The 18,792-nt window shown below is 42.6% G+C and overlaps 1 protein-coding gene across 1 annotated transcript; it reads left to right on the forward strand.

Moving 5' to 3' along the window:
• Positions 1-3,266: 3,266 nt before the first annotated feature.
• On the forward strand, positions 3,267-14,682 carry LOC140844040 (cytochrome P450 3A19-like). Its single transcript, XM_073215108.1, is given in 5 exon segments — positions 3,267-3,547; positions 6,566-6,792; positions 13,478-13,539; positions 13,542-13,589; positions 13,592-14,682. Coding segments are annotated over 5 exon segments (570 nt in total). The 5' UTR covers positions 3,267-3,397; the 3' UTR covers positions 13,675-14,682.
• Positions 14,683-18,792: the final 4,110 nt, after the last annotated feature.

The raw sequence follows: 18,792 nt of genomic DNA on the forward strand, positions 1-18,792 counted from the left end.
GTTTTGTTAGGGTAAGTTCCTAAGAGTGGAATTCCTGGGTCAAATGGTATTTCTATTTTGAGTTTTTTCTTGAGTGGATGTGGTCCTGAACCTTTCAACACATGGACCAGCGGTAACTGGCCCGTCTGGCACCTTGGGAAAAAGGCTTGCAAGCTGGCCTCCTGTGTGTCCCTGGAGTAATAGTAGAGTTGGCCTCCAGAGATCACGGCAGTGTACCCCAATCGTCCGGGAGGCAGGAACATCTTATGGGAAAGTTTAGTTTTATCTTTATGGCCAGTACATGTACCTCCCGTAGCCCTCTCTACTGACCCATCTGCAACTCGCACAGGAGGGGGATGAAAGTCTGGTATACTAGACCAGGACGAGATCCCATTCCTGCCACTGTACCTGCAGGGGAGCGGTATGGTGCCTGGGGGGAGGAAAGAGCTGTTCCCCACCTTCCGGCTGCTGTGCCTGTCTCCACCGCCTGAACCAGTGGGCCGAGCACACAGATATAAGCTTTTGTCCCAGAGCAGCCAGATATGGATCCCTGCTTTCCACAAGTGGCCAGAATCCCAGTCTCCCCAGGAACTCTGCCTGTTCCAGCTTTCCAACCCCATAATCAGAAGAGTATGATGAAAGCACCATGAAATGTAGGTTTGTGCTCCCAGCTCAGATCTCCAGAGCCAGGTATTCAGCAGTCCCAAGCCTTCCACTGCCTCCCTGCTCACTCTTCCTCCCCCTGGTAAGGTGGGGTGGGGGAAGGGCTCAGGTCCCGCTGAGCCACAACTTTGGTACAGTTACCCCATTCGGTGAGGTCTGCTATTTTCTCCAGGTGTATGCAGTCTGGTGCTGTCCTCTTTCCTGTTGCTCTCTCAGGATTAGTTGCACCAACTATATTTTCTAATTGTATCCAGTTTTAGGAGGAAGCTTCTGTCTCTCCGCTCATGCCACCATCTTTAATCCTTCTCACATTATTCTTTATTTTAATCCTCAAATTCTCTTAAGGTTTGTCCACTTTCAGGTGGGCTCTCAAGTCATTTTTTTCTTCTTCCTTTTAAATTTTTCAAGTTTTGAAAAAGACTTTCTTTTTCATTACAGTTATAGTTTCACAGCAAAATTGAGCAGAAGGCACAGCTGTTTCCAGCACACTCCCTGCCCCCTTCCCACACAGCTCCCCTCACTGTCAAAATCCCTCCCAGGAGTGGGACATTTATCACACTCAATGAACCTACAATAACACATTATTGTCACCCAACATCCATACTTTACATTAGGGTTCACTCTCAGTGTATATTCTATGGGTTTTCAGAAATGTATACTGATGTGTATCTCCCATTGTAGTATATAGACTATCTTGTTTCCTTTTCAAATACCATTTTCTGAGCTCTTCCTGGCTTTCTGGTGGGAGACATTCCAGGTTTCTCTTCTCTTTCCCCTGACCAAATCTGGAATCTACCATTTCTCCAAGAAACCTAGGTTCCTTTTAGTGAGAAATGGTATTTAGAAACCAAAATCTGGAATGTAGGAGTGCTCATTGCTACTAGGATTTCTTGGCTTTTAGATCTTCTCAGTGTACAAAGCTGAGAACGTCAAATATATTTATAGAGGACTGATAAACATACATATTTCTTTATTTACCCATAGCCATTGTTGTAAACATGTTGTCTCTCAACAGCAGCAAAAAAGCCTTGATGCATAGTTTACTTCTATGACATAAATACTCCCTTCATGGTTAATTTTAAGCTACCAATGGTTTGACAACCATCTCAAAAAATTCCTGAAAATTTAACAATTGGTTGTAGAGAATAAGGATGACTCCAGCATAGCACTAAAATATATCTATACCTATGTCTACATCTACTTCTATCTGTGCATCTATTATTCTATCAATCTATCAGCATAGTCCAAAACAACTTTTTGTGATGAAGTCAATAGTCTATATCTTCTTGGTTTGATGCAATAATCACTGGACACAGGTAGCTATTGAGCACTTCACATATTGCCACTGTAAAGAAGAAACTTGTATTATATTTTACTTCATTGATTGAACTAAAATTTAAATAGGCACATGTGGCTAGTGGCTGACATACTGAAAGCAGAGCTCTAAACTTTGAGTACATGGAGTTCATGTTAACTCCATGGATGAAAGAATTTGTTAGAGGAATTTACTAACAACAGCATCCTAGAAACCATCATTAGGAAATCAGAACTATTTAAACCTTTCTTACATGCATTTTGTATTGTTTTTAGCTGTGAGGTACATGAATATGGCAGGTGCCATATTCATTTCAGTGCTTAACTATCTAAAGGTTCTAATATAGTACCAATAAAATAGATTAGAACCTGACCATGCTTAGATTGTCCCAGGAGAAAATTAAAAGGGAGAGCAACTTATCTTCACAAGGGTTGTTTGCTGAGCATAACGTAGAGCAAAGAGTGGGACGTGTACTAAGAAAGATGACATTCAGGGCATGATTGAATAAGGACTGCTAACTCTACTCACTGGGCCCTGTTTTTCTATATTTCATGCTGGTCAGTGCCCTTTTAATGATACATTCTTTCTTCTGCTATTCTATGCCATTTTTTAGAGTAGGATCAATCACCACTCTTCTAGCTTTTGTCCGTGTCTGTAATTTCTAATATATCACAGAGATCATTTATTGAAAACCTGTGCCTCTGGCCTTCTGTTACCTGATGCCTCTCAAAGGTATAATAATCCATGCTTCCTAAACTAGCATGTGCACACAAATCACCCATACCAAGAATGTTCAGATTTTGATTCAATAGTTCTATGGTGGGGTTTAATTTTCTGCATTTTGAATAAGTTCCCATGTGCAACTGATATTGCTGGTCCATGGACCACACTTTGAGTAGGAAGAGTTATCTGTAGCCCACTATTGTCCTCTTAAGTCCCCCCAAACATGTGGAGATGAAATATCTTTTGCTTTTCCTTACAATTAAGCCTATACTGCAAAATCTCTCAACAAAATCAGCTATACGTTAGATAGACTTATTTCATATTTTCCTGGAGGAGAATGCTATCCCATATCCTTGTAGAGAAAGTACTTTTAGAATTCTTAAAGGGATATGCTGATCACACCATGTATGTTAGACAGAAATGCTAGCTCATGAAATTACCCATTCACATTGGGGGGAAGGGTGTCATAACCAACCACAGAAGGTAAAGAATAGCATTAGCCTTGGGAAAAACTGAATCAAGACAACTTTTGCCTTCTTTGTCTTTGAAAGATAGACATCATAGTGCAGACCACTCCCAGCTGGACTCTGAACTGCTTTCCCATTTTTTCCCTAACGATTTGGGAGTTCAACTTTGATTTCTCCTCATCTAACCTATGATGTTGTATATTCATTTGCTTTACCTCAATGTCTTTCTCTTCTTTTAGTTCTATCTGATATGGAGCTTGTGGCCCAATCTATTATCTTTATTTTTGCTGGATATGAGTCCACAAGCAGTGTTCTTTCCTTCCTTATGTATTTATTGGCCACTCACCCTGATGTCCAGCAGAAACTGCAGGAGGAGATTGATGCAACTTTCCCAAATAAGGTGAGAGGGTGATACCCAGAGAGGGTGGGAGAAGGTGCAGGTTTAGCAAGAAGGCCTCCTCAGCATTTCCTAGGAGGATTTTTGCAAAATGCAGAAGCGTCAGTTCTTACACCTGCACATTTAGGAAGGATTTATGGAGAGAAAGGAAAGTGAGAAATGTAGGTAAAATACATTATTCACAGAAATGTAAGATCTTTGAGAAAAATGCACTGGTGCTAGTATACAGTTATCTGTTACCAAAATACTGCCAAATAAAAATCACACACAAAGTATTTGTGGCGCCTAACATTAAGCATTTATTGCTCAAGTGTCTAGATATCTTTCTCTGTTAGCATTTGCTTGACCCGCCTTCGTCTGGCTGTTGGCTGGTCTAGGCTGGCCCTGGCTAGGCTGGCAGGGCTGACTCAGCCCCACACCCATGCATCCATGCATCTCTCCTATTCCAGAAAACTAGCCTGGTGTGTTATTCTCCGGGCAGTAACAGACAGCTACAGCAAGAAGCCCAATCTGTGGGTGCCCTTCTAAACACTGCTTGCATCACACTTGGCCAACATTCCAGTGCTTCAAAGCAGGCCACATGGTCAACCCCAGAGTCAGAATGGAAGGACACCACAACATTAGAGGGCAAAGGGCACAAACACAGGAGGGGTCAAGAAATGGGGCCATTCATGGAGTTTGCCACACTGGGTAACTTTGCTGAACAGGAGAGGCTTGGTATGTAGGAAAGATCATAATAGGATATAGACCATATGAATTTCAGCCCTGACTCTGGTTTTCACAAGGTTATCACCTTCCTAACTCATAGGTGTCCTGACCCGCAGGACTATCAATGGGGGTTGACGACCTGGAGGAGAGAATGAAGGGGCAAGAGACACAAAGAACGGACAGCAAGACAGGATGTCTGATCAAGCTGACCAATTTTATTTTTCTCAGGCTCAATTTATATAGGTTGTGAAGAAAATATATGTAAAGAGGTGATTGGTCTTCAGTTGGCACCGCCGGGAACATGTAGAGAGGTGATTGGGCTTCAGGTGGCGCCGGCAGGAACCGAGGACCCAGAAGAGAAGCAGGAAGTTTGCCATCTTGTGGGTGGGGGCCCTTGGGAGGGAGGTTTAAGTGTGGGGCTTTCCGCTGGGGCAGCGGGTGTTCTTGAGAAGCAGTAGTTTGGCCGGGTTAGAAGGCCAGTGGAAAGAACAGAGGAGGAAACATTGCTTAGCAATCTGACTGCAAGATCTATATTGATTTGGCTAGGAGAGCAACTCTGCCTTACTGCAGAAATGATTGCTGTTGTCTTAAGACTTACATAACTAGTATTGCTTAAAAGTCCATAGGCTCGCTCCCAGCAATAGGTCCTTCAAATATAAAGTAAGGATACATTTTAGGGCCTACCTGAAATAGAGATATTCTTTCCTCTGTGGTAAATCACATTTGGGGATCCTTTTGATTGCAATAAGATGGAAAGGTCACTATGAGACAGAGCTTAGCTAGAGCACTGTGTTCCCCCATTTTTATAATAATTATTGCAGTCTTAACAACAACACTAATACCTCACATTTGCTTCTTACTATGTATGTCTGCTTTAAATGCTTTATACTTATAAATGAATTCAATCTTGCTAAAATTCTGTATTAAGATAGGACAGGATATGTTTCAGGAACAGATGAACCCTCAAATCTCAGTGGCTTTACATAGCAAAGGTTTACTTATAACTCATATTTCTATGTCCAACATGGATTGTAGGTGGAGGATGGGTGTGTGAGTGTCGTTACTCCAGGATTCACGCTAGAGGCTCCACTTTCTTACAGCACCATTCTCTGGAATGTGAAGAGTTCATGTTGGCTGGGAATAAAGATCTAGAGTGGTGCTCATTGGCTTTTCAAATGTTTTGATCCCAAAGTGACATACATCCCCTCAGTTCACAGCCCATTTGCATTCTGTTGTCCCCTAACTTCAGGTTCACTGGGAAATGTGGGGGACAACATGGATATTGGGTGACCAGTGAATATCTCTGCCACCAAATCCTGTGAGGCCCAACTCCCATTATCTGCTTATAGCATAAAGGTAAACTGAGCTTCAGAGAGATGAAACACCTTTCATACACTCTCCTGTCACTACCAGTGAAAAAGCTAAGCTATGGGCTGATGTCTGGCTCCTGAGCCAAACACTTAGCCTCTACAATGTTGCCCATGAAATATAACACCAAGTGACAGCCACGTATTGCCCATGCTATTTTCAGATCTCTCTTTGCCCAAACCAGAATTCTTTGTGCTGCCAGGAGAACTGGCCTCTGGGGCTCAAGTGGCTTGTCTGAGATCTTCAGAACATATGGTCAGACCCAGAAGTGACAACTGAGACTATTCCAGCAACAGAGAAAGGGGGTACAGGTGGGGTTCTGATCTTCTTTATAACATCCTCTAGAGCTGAAATTCTGTGCCTGGTAGCATCCATTCATCCATTCATACCCTTCATTTGTCATATTAGGTATAAAAAGGAACTAGATTCTCCCCAGATTATTCAGAGATTTTATATAATAGAGTATTTCTCTCAAAATTCAATATATATTATCAGAGAGTTAACTAGTAAGTAAGAATTTTCCACTACAAACTTTATGTCAAATAGGAGATTTGCTGTTTTACACATTCTCTTTCTTTGGCACAGATGTTTGAGCTCCCTTGTGAAAGGAAACAGTGACATTGACATATTTCACTTGTCAGTAAGGGTCATGGTCTTGGGCCACTTTGTCCAAATGAGAAACAAAAACCATGACATGGTAACGGGAGGGGTTTCAGGGCCTGTTTAGGGATTGTCCCAGTGGTCTCCCGTTGTCCTGGCTACTCTGCACATCTAATGGGCTGCTGAGCAGTCAAAGGACATGATAGATACTAAAATGTGTACAAGTGGGAAGGTCCCTTACCAAAATAAATTATCCGTGGGAGTTCCTGTGCTCCAGCAGTACTGACTAGACTGAGTTGGGAATTGATCCCAAATCTCAGTTTCTCTAAATCTGTTTCTTCCTAGACGCTACCTTCCTACGATGCCCTGGTGCAGATGGAGTACCTAGACATGGTGGTGAATGAATCTCTCAGATTATTCCCAGTTGCTGGTAGACTTGAGCGACTCTGTAAGAAAGATGTGGAGATGAAAGGGGTCCTCATTCCCAAGGGGACAGTGGTGATGGTGCCCATCTTTGTTCTTCATCAAGGCCCAGAGCTCTGGCCATAACCTGAGGAGTTCCGCCCTGAAAGGTACAGGGCCCCTGGAGAGGGAACCCACCCTGGTCTGGGCTGGTTGGAGCATATTCTCACATCTCTTGGCAGAGAAGACAAACGTGTGGTTGTGTGACTATTTATTTGTACATATTTTTATTTTTAGATTTTTCATTACAAGAATCATCATTGTTTATTGCCAAAATTTTACATACCTAGGACTAGAAAAAGAAAATTATAGCTGTTTACAGTCCCAATACCTTTGGACAGGTCTCATTAGTAATGTGATGTTGTCCTAAGTACATTTTCTATGTATATATTAGGGTGGTATTATATCTTATTTGACTTTTAACCTTGCCTTATTAGATATTGAACTATGAAGAACATGCTATATGGGTGTGATTGTTTCCACATGTCATCATAGCCTTAAGCACTAATTTCAGGTAGGCCTCTATTGCTATGTACTTCGCTCTTAGAGCTGCTTTTGCAGCATCCATATATTTTGAACTGTCATATTTTTTTTGGTATCATTAATATACAATTACATGAGCAACATTGTGATTACTAGATACCCCCATTATCAAGTCCCCACCACATACCCCATTACAGTCACTGTCCATCAGTGTAGTAAGATGCTACAGAATCACTCCTTATCTATACTTCCTCTGTGCTATGATGCCTTCCCCATGCCCCACGCTAGATTATATGTTTTGTCGTAATGCCCATTATTCCCCTTCTCCCTCCCTTCCTATGCACCCTCCTCCAGTCCCTTTCCCTTTGGCAACTGTTAGTCCATTCTTGGGTTCTGTGAGTCTGCTGCTGTTTTATTCCTTCAGCTTTTACTTTGTTCTTATGCTCCACAGATGAGTGAAATCATTTGGTGCTTGTCTTTCTCCACCTGGCTTATTTCAGTGAGCATAATACCCTCTAGCTCCATCCATGTTGTTGCAAATAGTAGGATTTGTTTTCTTCTTACAGCTGAATAATACTCCATTTTATATATGTGCCATGTCTTCTTTATCCATTCATCTACTGATGGACACTTAAGTTGCTTCCATATCTTGGCTATTGTAAATAGTGCTGCGATAAACATAGGGGTGCATATGTCTTTTTCAAACTGGGCTCCTGCATACTTAAGGTAAATTCCTAGGAGTGGAATTCCTGGGTCAAATGGTATTTCTATTTTGAGCTTTTTGAGGAACCTCCATACTGCTTTCCACAGTGGTTGAACTAGCTTACATTCCCACCAGCAGTGTAGGAAGGTTCCCCTTTCTCCGCATCCTCGCCAGCATTTGTTCCTATTCTTTTCTTTGTTGGCTATCCTAACTGGTGTGAGGTGATATCTCATTTGTGGTTTTAATTTACATTTCCCTGATAATTAGCGATGTAGAGCATCTTTTCATGTGTCTGTTGGCCATCTGAATTTCTTCTTTGGTGGATTGTTCATATCCCCCGCCCTTTTTTTTTTTTTGTATCATTTATATACAATTACATGAGCAACATTGTGGTTACTAGATACCCCCCATTTTCAAGTCCCCACCACATACCCCATTGCAATCACTGTCCATCAGTGTAGTATGATGCTATAGAATCACTACTTGTCTTCTCTGTGCTATACTGCCTTTCCCGTGCCCCACCACTACATTATGTCATCCTCTGCCCATTTTTTAATAGGGTTATTTACTTTTTGGATGTTGAGGCATACGAGTTCTTTATATATTTTGGATGTTAACCCCTTGTCAGATATGTCATTTACAAATATATTCTCCCATATGGTAGGATGCCTTTTTGTGCTGCTGATAGAACTGTTGTATTTTTGTTTCCATTTGTCTCCATGTATTGCTTGATTTCTTCTTTTATTTGTTCATTGAGCCATTGGATATTTAGCCTCTTTGTGTTTGTGGTTTCTTTTGTTTTCTTCTTGTAATTGATTTCTAGTTTCATATCATTGTGATCCAAAAAGATGCTTGATGCAATTTCAGTCTCTTTGAATTTATTGAGGCTCTTTTTGTGTCCTGATATGTGATCTTTTCTAGAGAATGTTCCATGTGCACTTGGGAAAAATGTGTATCCTGCTGCTTTGCAGTGGAATGTTCTGTATATCTGTTAAATCCATCTGGTCTAATGTGTTGTTCTATGTCTCTGTTTCCTTATTTACTTTCTGAATGGATGATATGTCCACTGATGTAAGTGCAGTGTTAAGGTCTCTTAATATGATTGTGTTGCTATTTCCCCCCTTTGGTCTGTTAGTGCTTGTTTTATATATTTAGGTGCTCCTATGTTGGTTGCATAGATATTTACAATTGTTATATCCTCTTCTTGACTGATCCCTTTATATTTATGGGATGTCCTTCTTTGTCTCTTGTTACTTTCTTTGTTTTAAAGTTTATTTTTTCTAATAAAAGTACTGCTCCTCCTGCTTTTTCCCCCCTTTTATTTGCATGAAATATATTCTTTCCATCCCACTTTCAGTCATATATGTCTTTAGGTCTGAAATGAATGTCCTGTAGGCAGCACATAGATGGGTCTTGTTTCTTTATCCATTCTGCCACCCTATGTCTTTTGATTAGTGCATCTGGTCCACTTACATTTAAGGTAATTGCTGATAGGTATATACTTGCTTCCACTTTATTAATTGTTTTCTGGTGGTTTTGTAGTTTTTCTCTGTTCTGTTCTTCCTCTCTTATCTCTTCTGTTTGATGGTTTTCTGTAGTGTTATGCTTGGATTCTTTTTTAATTTTTGTGTATTATATGCTTTGGGTTTGCAGTTACCATAAGGGTCATAGTTTCTTAAATATATAGCAGTCTATATTAAAGTTGATGGTCACTCTATTTCTAACACAACCTGAAAGTACTACTTTTTTATTCTTTCTCCTCCATAGTTTATGTGTAAGATGTCATAATCCTCATCTCTTTTGCATCCCTTGACTGGTTTTGTGTATAGTTGATTTTACTACTTTGTTTTTTTAACTTCATACTTGCTCAGTAAGTAACTGGCCTGCTACTATTACTATAGGTTTGTTTTCATTGATGAAAAATATTTAGGCTTAAGAACACTTCCATCTATAGAAGTCCTTTTACATGTCCTGTAAGGCCAGTTTATTGGTGCTGAACTCATAACCATAGTTTATCTGGGAAACTTTTCATCTCCCCTTCAATTCTGAATGGTAACCTTGCTGGGTAGAGGATTCCTGGTTGTAGGTTCTTCCCTTTCAATACATTAAATATTTCATGCCACTCCTTTCTGGCCTGTAAAGTTTCTGCTGAGAAATCTGCTGATAGTCTTATGGAGTTTCCCTTATTGGTAACTATCTGCCTCTCTCCTGCTGCACGTAAGATTCTCTCTTTCTCTTTAATCTTTGCCACTTTAATTACTATATGTCTTGGTGTTGTCTCTGTGGGGTTCCTTTTGTTAGGGGCCCTCTATGCTTCCAGGACCTGGGTGTCTATTTCCTTCCCCAGATATTGGGGATGTTTTCAGCTATTATTTCTTCAAAGAGATTTTCTACTCCTTTGTCTCTTCTCATTCTGGGACCTCTGTTATGTGAATTGTTTCATTTAGATTTGTCACACAGCTCTCTTAGCATCCCTTCATTTTTAGAAATTCTTTTTTCTCTGTTTTTCAACTTGGTTGTTTTCCTGTTCTCTAATTTCCATCTCATCAATTCTCTCCTCTATTTCCAGCAATCTACTATTTATTCCCTCCATTGTATTTTTCATTTCACTTATTGTTCTTTAGCTCTGTGTAGCTGTTTTTCAAATCTATCTCTCTGATGAAGTTCTCACTGAGATCACCATTTTTTTCCCACAGGTCAGTGAGCATCTTTATGACTGTTACTTTGAAATCTTTATCGAGAAGATTGGTAATCTCTGTCTCATTTGGCCCACCTTCTGATGTCTTATCCTGTACTTTTTCTTGGGACATACTCCTCTGCCTCCTCATTTTGTCTGGGTTTCTGCATTTCTTGCTATGTATGAGATAGATCAGCTCTGCCTCCTGATTTAGAAAGTAATGGCTTTATGAAGTGGGCATCCTGTGGTGCCCAGAAGGTCAAGACTCCTTGCTTAACAACAGTGAAGCTGCTGTTCCTGTTGGTGGGCTGTGGCTGGGACAGCCTTCCAGTCTGCCTGCTGGTAGTGGTTGATCTCTGTCAGCAAAGGCTGACAGATCACCTCAGGGTGCCCCACTGCATGTGGTGCAGTGCTTCTGCAGGAGCCGTGGGTAGGGCCTCCTTCAGCCTGCCGGACAGCAATGGTGGCCACTGCTGTGGCAATGGGGAAGGCATGGCAGGTGCACAGGGGAGTGTGACACAGGGCTGGGCCGCAAGGAAGATGGATCCTGAATTTGGAGCCAGATCCCACAGGAGTCTCACCAGTTGGTCTGAGAGAGGGTTGGGAAAGCTGGGAATGCCTCACTCTGCCTACCAGAAAGCAAAGACTGATGGCTGCTGTGTGGAGCAGGACAGGCAGAAGGGTGGGCAGGTGCACAGGGAAGCACTTCGGGGCTGAGCTGTAAGCAAGGGATATGGAGTATTTGGGTGTGGCTCCTGCAAGAGGCCAAGGAGTTCAAGGAGTTGGGCTCAAGAAGGGCTGGGAGAGTGTCATCCACTTGCCCTTTCTCCTCTGGAGAGAGCTCCTGTCAACCCCTGCCCTTCCGGCACACTTCCCACTGCTGGTAAATCTTTCAAACTGCCTCCACTGTGTTGGGTCTCAGCAGGACTGGTGGAGTTTGCCTGTTCTCCACAAGCATCAGGAGTCTCAGCCTCCCAAAGTCCTCCTACTCTCCCTGGAGTCCAGCCCTGTTAATCACCAAAGCCCAGTGCAATGTGCACTTGTGTTCCCAGAGCATATCTCCAGGGCCAGATGTGCAGGGTTCCTGAGCACTTTTCCCCTCCCCACTCTCTTCCTCTCTCCCACTTGTTGGCTGGAATGGGAGAAGACCTTGGGTCCCTGATCATGCTCTGCCTTTACCCTTCTCTATGTGGTCTTCTCTTCTTCACCACGTGTGCTGGTCTGTTCTGCAGTCTTCAGGCAGTTTTCAGGGTTAGTTGTATTTGCTGTAGTAGCTTCCTTCATGTGCATGTAGGAGGTGGTTTCTGCTCTACTCCAACATCTTTTTCACCACAATCCCCCATTTGCTCTTGAGTTATCGCAGACATCAGGCTGAGGACCTGTGGAACTTGCTCCCTGCTGGGTAAGCAGCCTCATGAGGGTGGAGGTGGGCACAGGTTCCCAGTACTGCCTGTGGCTGCAGTCCTGTGCCAGCTACCTCCACTTAGATATGGGGTGACTCTTCCAAAGTTAAGTCATATGCTTCTCAGACACTGAGACTTCCTCCCTGGATGGGCCTGGAGCTTGGTTTTCTGGGAATACAGAACCAAGGTCTGCTCTGAGCACAGGTTGAGTTCTGCATAGAGCCGATGCTGTCCTGTGTACTGTGTAGGTGAGCAGAATTTGGGATGAACTCTGGGGCACTACCTAGGATGTAGGCTTCTTGGCCCCTGACTAGAAGCCCCTGGGTGGTGGGATGTTGTCTTGTTTGCCAAGGTTTCCCCAGTGCTAGGATAGCGTCTACCCATAGTACTTGCTAACAACGATGTCAGATTAGAGCCGCCCTCATTTTTCTGGACCAGAGGACCTCTGTGGTTCCTCCATGTTCATCAGTTCCCCATCCTGCATCTTCACGACCACAGCTCAGAGGCCACTCACTGTCCTCCTCTTTGATTCATTCAGGCATCAAACAGAGTAAGTGCTTACCCTTGTGTGTCAGGGATGGGGTCAGGCAGTGAGGATCTAATGGTTAAAGAATGCCTATTTGGAGGGGTTTGGGCTCAAGTATATGTGTATCTGACATATACACAAGCATTTCCCTAGACACGTTTGTGGAATACTTTCAGTGCATCTGTGTGAGCCCACTGCCTGCCTGGCCACCATCAACCCATGTCAGCCACTCCACCCACACACCAAGGCTACTTGAGTATTCAAAGGCACATCCATATCATTTGTATCTATTTGAGAATGTTCTCCAAATAATAATGACTCTTTAACTAATATATAACTACATTGCCATTATCACTTTCCCCATATCCACATTTTTCCTTAAAATAAATAATCAAATGTTGAGGAATGAGATTTGAATAACTCATGGGTCTAACCTTGGAGGAATGTGAAGCTAGTGCAACAGGCAGACAAGGAGATCAGGGATTGTACTGCAGCAGAGCAGAGCCTGCTGCCCACGGGAATCACCTGACTTCAGCGGGTCGGTGGGAAGGGGGAGCAGAGGAGGAGCAGGGGGGGGCAGGAAGGGGAGAGAAGGGGAAATACCACCTGCAGTAGTTGGAGGCCTGTCTCCTGCTCCATCCTCTGTGAGCATCTGGCCAGGTAAGTGGTGGGGGGAGACAGGAAGCCCCTCTTCCTTCAGTCAGCCTTATTTCCTACTTGCCTTTGAGTGTGAGCATCTCCCCACCCTGAATGTCATTTCAGCATTCAAAGGTGAATTTCTTTTAAACAGCACTCATCTCATCTCCTCAATGAGACTGAAAGCCCCTGCAGGGCAGAGGGGACGGGAGGGGCTCCCACACCAAGTGCCCGTGTGGGACATCCTGACTCACCCACAGCGTGGCCCTGTGCAGCCCTGGCTGGGGACCCTGGGTGAGAACCCACTGTGGACCTTTGTGGTTCTCATGTTACTTTAACTTGTCTTCATCTACTATTGTGGGTCCAGGTTCAGTAAGAAGAACAAGGACAGCATAAATCCGTACACATACCTGCCCTTTGGAACTGGACCCTGAAATGCATCGGCATGAGGTTCGCTCTCCTGAACATGAAACTTGCTATCGTCGAGTCCTGCAGAACTTCTCCTTCAAACCTTGTAAACAAACACAGGTCAGACTGATAACTGACTGGATAAATAATGTTTAATGGGAGTTTATTTTAACTAAGGGATATATATGTACATATGTATGCAAAATACTGTGTTCTATTGAAAGAATAATTTGCTCCATAGGCCAGAGAATCTATGTGGAGTCACGTATGACTCTGGGAGTCCTCAGCTGTGGAGCACTAAGTGTGCACCCCAACTGTAAAGGTCACCTATGGCCCGTGCAGTTACTGTGATGTGATTATGCACAGACCTTTGAACTTGAGCAAAGTTTAAATTCGGTTTCCAGGGCACAGGAAGCAGGGGTGTGTTCCTTGAAAAATGCAAGTATTAAAATTCACTCAAGGAAAAATAGGTAGTCAAACTGCCCCTATATCTTTTAAAGATATTGACTGATAGCTAAAAAACAAGAACTAAAGACATATGATGCTTAAAGTAGTTTTTAAATGTTTATGTCCTTAATGTGTCTTGTCTACTTGCTTCTGTTCTTGGCTGGCTCCATTCACTGGTTCTCATGTTTGATTACGTGTGGCAGATCCCCTTGAAATTAAGCAATAAAGGATTCATTGGACCGCAAAAACCCATTGTTCTAAAGGTTGAGTCGAGAGATGGAACCTTGAGCGGCACTTGACTTTCCATAAAGATCCCGCTTTGTTCTTTGGGGAAGCTGGATCCCACAACACCAGAGACCTCAGCTGAGTCTTTGAGTAAACCCAGGAATGAAGAGGCTGTTAATGTAGTGCACGTGATGAGTAGGGCTTCCGAGTGTTCATTTCACTCTCCAGTGTCCCAGTGGAGTATTATATATTCTGGTAACATGCAGGAGGACGCTAATGAGCGCCAGCTTACCTGGTTCTCTGGACTTGCTCTGTCCACCCCAAGTGAGCACCTTCTGCTCCTCCTGAGCTCTGATCAAGAATGAAATTTCTCAACAATTTCATCAACCATCTCTAATGAAAACAAGAATGATTGCAGTGACAATTATAACACGCCAATTTCTATATTAGGTTTTACATTGATCAAGGCAATAAACATCTCTTTACAAAGTATTATCTGATGTCTTCGTGCGCATTAGGGGGAATCTATAAACCGAACATAGAGATCCAGTGACTAAATGTTCTTGATCTTCCCAATCACTGGGTGGGGGGCCTGTCTCAGAAATCCAATGTTATATTAATAGATGAGAGTTCATCCACCATGACTTTGCCCAAAGCTTAGTAAGTATATCCATACATTAATCCTACCTTTTTGGAGTGTATATCTCTTCTAACACTCAACTGAGGCACTTAATATTATATTTTTGACTTTTGGTTGACTTAGTGTTTTGTTTTGTTTTTTTTGTAGATAATTATTTTTTATTGAAGGGTAGTTGACACACAGTATTACATTAGTTTCAGGTGTACAACACAGTGATTCAACATTTATATACATGATAATTCTAGGTACCAGCTATCACCATACCAAGTTGTTACAATATTTTGACTATATTTCTTATGCTATACATTACATCCCAGTTACTTATTTATTTTACAATTGGAAGTGTGTACTTTTTTTTTTTTTTTGGTGAGGGCATCTCTCCTATTTATTGATCAAATGGTTGTTAACAACAATAAAATTCTGTATAGGGGAGTCAATGCTCAATGCACAATCATTAATCCACCCCAAGCCTAATTTTCGTCAGTCTCCAATCTTCTGAAGTATAATGAACAAGTTCTTACATGGAGAACAAATTCTTATGTCGTGAATAAGTTACATGGTGAACAGTACAAGGGCAGTCATCACAGAAACTTTCGGTTTTGATCATGCATTATGAACTATAAACAATCAGTCCAAATATGTATATTCGTTTGATTTTTATACTTGATTTATATGTGGATACCACATTTCTCTCTTTATTATTATTTTTCTTAATAAAATGCTGAAGTGGTAGGTAGATGCAAGATAAAGGTAGAAAACATAGTTTAGTGTTGTAAGAGAGCAAATGTAGATGATCAGGTGTGTGCCTGTAGACTATGTGTTAATGCACGCTAGACAAGGGCAATAAAACATCCATGGATGCAGATTTCTCTCAGAACAGGGGAGGAGAGGTTCTAAGCCTCACCTCTGTTGATCCCCAATTTCTTACCTGATGGCCCCACTGCGACTGTGCCTGTCTTAGGTTGTTCCTCCCTTGAGGAATCTTACCCGTCTCTGGCTAACCAGTCATCTTCCGGGGCCATACAGGGAAATTTAAAGTTGGTAAGTGAGAGAGAAGCCTTATTGTTTGAAAAGGTTAGTTTTTTACTTCTTTGCATATTTATGCCCTGTGGCTTCTATGCCCAGCATTTGTCTTGAGGTATCTTTACCACTTGGAAGAATTATGATACATGGTAAATTTGATATGAGGCACGAATTCTATTTAAGGGTTGTAATTAGGAAGGAAGAAGAAAAGCTATAGAGGTAGCAGATGGAAGAAAACATGGGAAGATTGATTATTTCTTTGACATATCTTCTTGTAATTTAAGCATGTATAGGTTTTAAACTACTAATTAAATTGCGCACACACATCAACATAATAGGAGTACAGTTGCATAACCAAAGCAGACCTATAATTACCAGCCATCTCCAGTGAAACCAAGAAAACCAGTTAGGCACCTTAGGCATTTGTGAAAACTTATCTGTGATACGGTGGATATTGTCCAACTGAACTTGAACAGTCTGAGAGAAATCAGACAAATTAAAACAGCCCATTCCTGGGGACTGTTCACATCCCATATGTTCTTTTAACAGTAAATAGTCTGTAGTTGTAAAATTTTGGAGCACTACAATTTGCACTTCTCCTAATTCTTGGTTGAGTTCCAACAGTATAGATCCAGTCAAATTTGTTGTTTTACTGTATGCACAGGCCAGCTTAGATATCTCCTTCTTCATTCCCATGGCAAGTCCAGGAACCAGTGGGATGAGTGCATCTACACCTGTAGCAGCGCATGGATCTTTGTTGGGGTTTTTTGATGATCATCTTCTGGCATGAGTCTTCCAGAGAGTGCTGATATTGGAAGTTCTTTTTCATATCATATCTTAGTTCATTTTTGGGGTAGCCAACTTAGACTTTGATCCTCTGTATAACCAGGTCCCCCCTATAAACCCCTTTACAGTCACTGTCCATCAGCATAGCAAAATGTTGTAAAATCACTACTTGTCTTCTATGTGTTGTACAGCCCTCCCCTTTCTCCCACCCCCCAATGCATGCTAATCTTAATACCCCCCTTCTTCTCCCCCCCTTATCCCTCCCTACCCACCCATCCTCCCTAGTCCCTTTCCCTTTGGTACCTGTTAGTCCATTCTTGAGTTCTGTGATTCTGCTGTTGTTTTGTTCCTTCAGTTTTTCCTTTGTTCTTATACTCCACAGATGAATGAAATCATTTGGTATTTCTCTTTCTCTGCTTGGCTTATTTCGCTGAGCATAATACCCTCCAGCTCCATCCATGTTGCTGCAAATGGTAGGATTTGCCCTTTTCTTATGGCTGAGTAGTATTCCATTGTGTATATGTACCACATCTTCTTTATCCATTCATCTATCGATGGACATTTAGGTTGCTTCCAATTCTTGGTCATTGTAAATAGTGCTGCGATAAACATAGGAGTGCATCTGTCTTTCTCAAACTTGATTGCTGCGTTCTTAGGGTAAATTCCTAGGAGTGGAATTCCTGGGTCAAATGGTAAGTCTGTTTTGAGCATTTTGATGTACCTCCATACTGCTTTCCACAATGGTTGAACTAATTTACATTCCCACCAGCAGTGTAGGAGGGTTCCCCTTTCTCCACTGCCTCACCAACATTTGTTGTCTGTCTTTTGGATGGCAGCCATCCTTACTGGTGTGAGGTGATACCTCATTGTAGTTTTAATTTGAATTTCTCTGATAATTAGCGAGCGATGTGTAGCATCTTTTCATGTGTCTGTTGGCCATCTGTATTTCTTTTTTAGAGAACTGTCTGTTCAGTTCCTCTGCCCATTTTTTAATTGGGTTATTTGTTTTTTGTTTGTTGAGGCGTGTGAGCTCTTTATATATTCTGGATGATTTAGTGTTCTTATCTCATCTCCCCTGACATTTCTGGAAGGAAGGAGGGATTTGCTTATACCTCTGTGTTCCGAGCTCAACTCCTCAGGGCCTTAACACAGTGAACATAGAAGGAAAGATGGTCAATTAGTCAATTCATTGAGCAGAAAGGCAACCAGCATGCGACAGTTTCAGCTGGTATCAGGAGCTAATTGTTCCCCTTTGCCTCCCCTCTGCGCCCTTCCTCCCTCCGCGCCCTTTCGTCCCTTCCCTTCCCTTCCCTTCCCTACTCTCCCTCCCTTGTCTTCCTTCCTGGATAATCAGCCCATGGAGTAAACGGAGCGCTGAGTACCTGTCAGCTATTATTTTCATAGACTTATTCTCCCAAGACCTCAGGAGGCCAGTACTGGTTTTGAAGTTGGGCTCCAATGTTGCCAGATCCAGGTTCATCTGCCATGTTGGAAAATAACTGCAAACACCTTTCACAGAGGTTTCAGCATGAAATCACTGGGGTCACAGCTGATGCTGATCAAGCCTTTCCCCAAGCACTGTGAACATCCCCCTTCCAGGAGGGCCCTTGTCACCGCACAGCGGGGGCAGCCTCGGGGGATGCGCTGCAGGGCTTGAGGGACAGGCTCCCACCACACTCACGGGGCCTCTCTCCAGCCCTCCCTCGGAATCACTTGCTGGTCCCAGAGTTCTGACAAGACTCTCTCGTGGTGTGCAGGCTGAGTGGTGCCTGGGATACATGAAAAGCTAGGCTGAGACAGGTTTCCCTCTTCAAGGGTCAAAGATAGGCGGGACTAGAGAAATGCTGAGCCAGCATTGGTTAGTTCAGGGATTCACTGCCTCTCCTGTGACAGACTGGCTGAGAATTCTGCAGAGTGGCAACTGGCTGTGGGGCAGGAGGGCCTCTGCTGGTCCAAATTTTCACATTCATCTCTTCTGGCCAAGATTTATTCTTTTCATGGAAACCTGATTGAAGATGCAGAAACTCCTTGAACGTGTGGTACTGCATGTGTATATGTGTGAATGTATGATTTTATCTATCATCTGTTTGTCTCTTATCTTTCAGTCATCTATATCTACCTGTTCATCTCTCTGTTATCTACCTACCTATCCA

This window comes from Manis javanica, chromosome 10 (assembly GCF_040802235.1).
Source record: "Manis javanica isolate MJ-LG chromosome 10, MJ_LKY, whole genome shotgun sequence".
Taxonomy (NCBI): domain Eukaryota; kingdom Metazoa; phylum Chordata; class Mammalia; order Pholidota; family Manidae; genus Manis; species Manis javanica.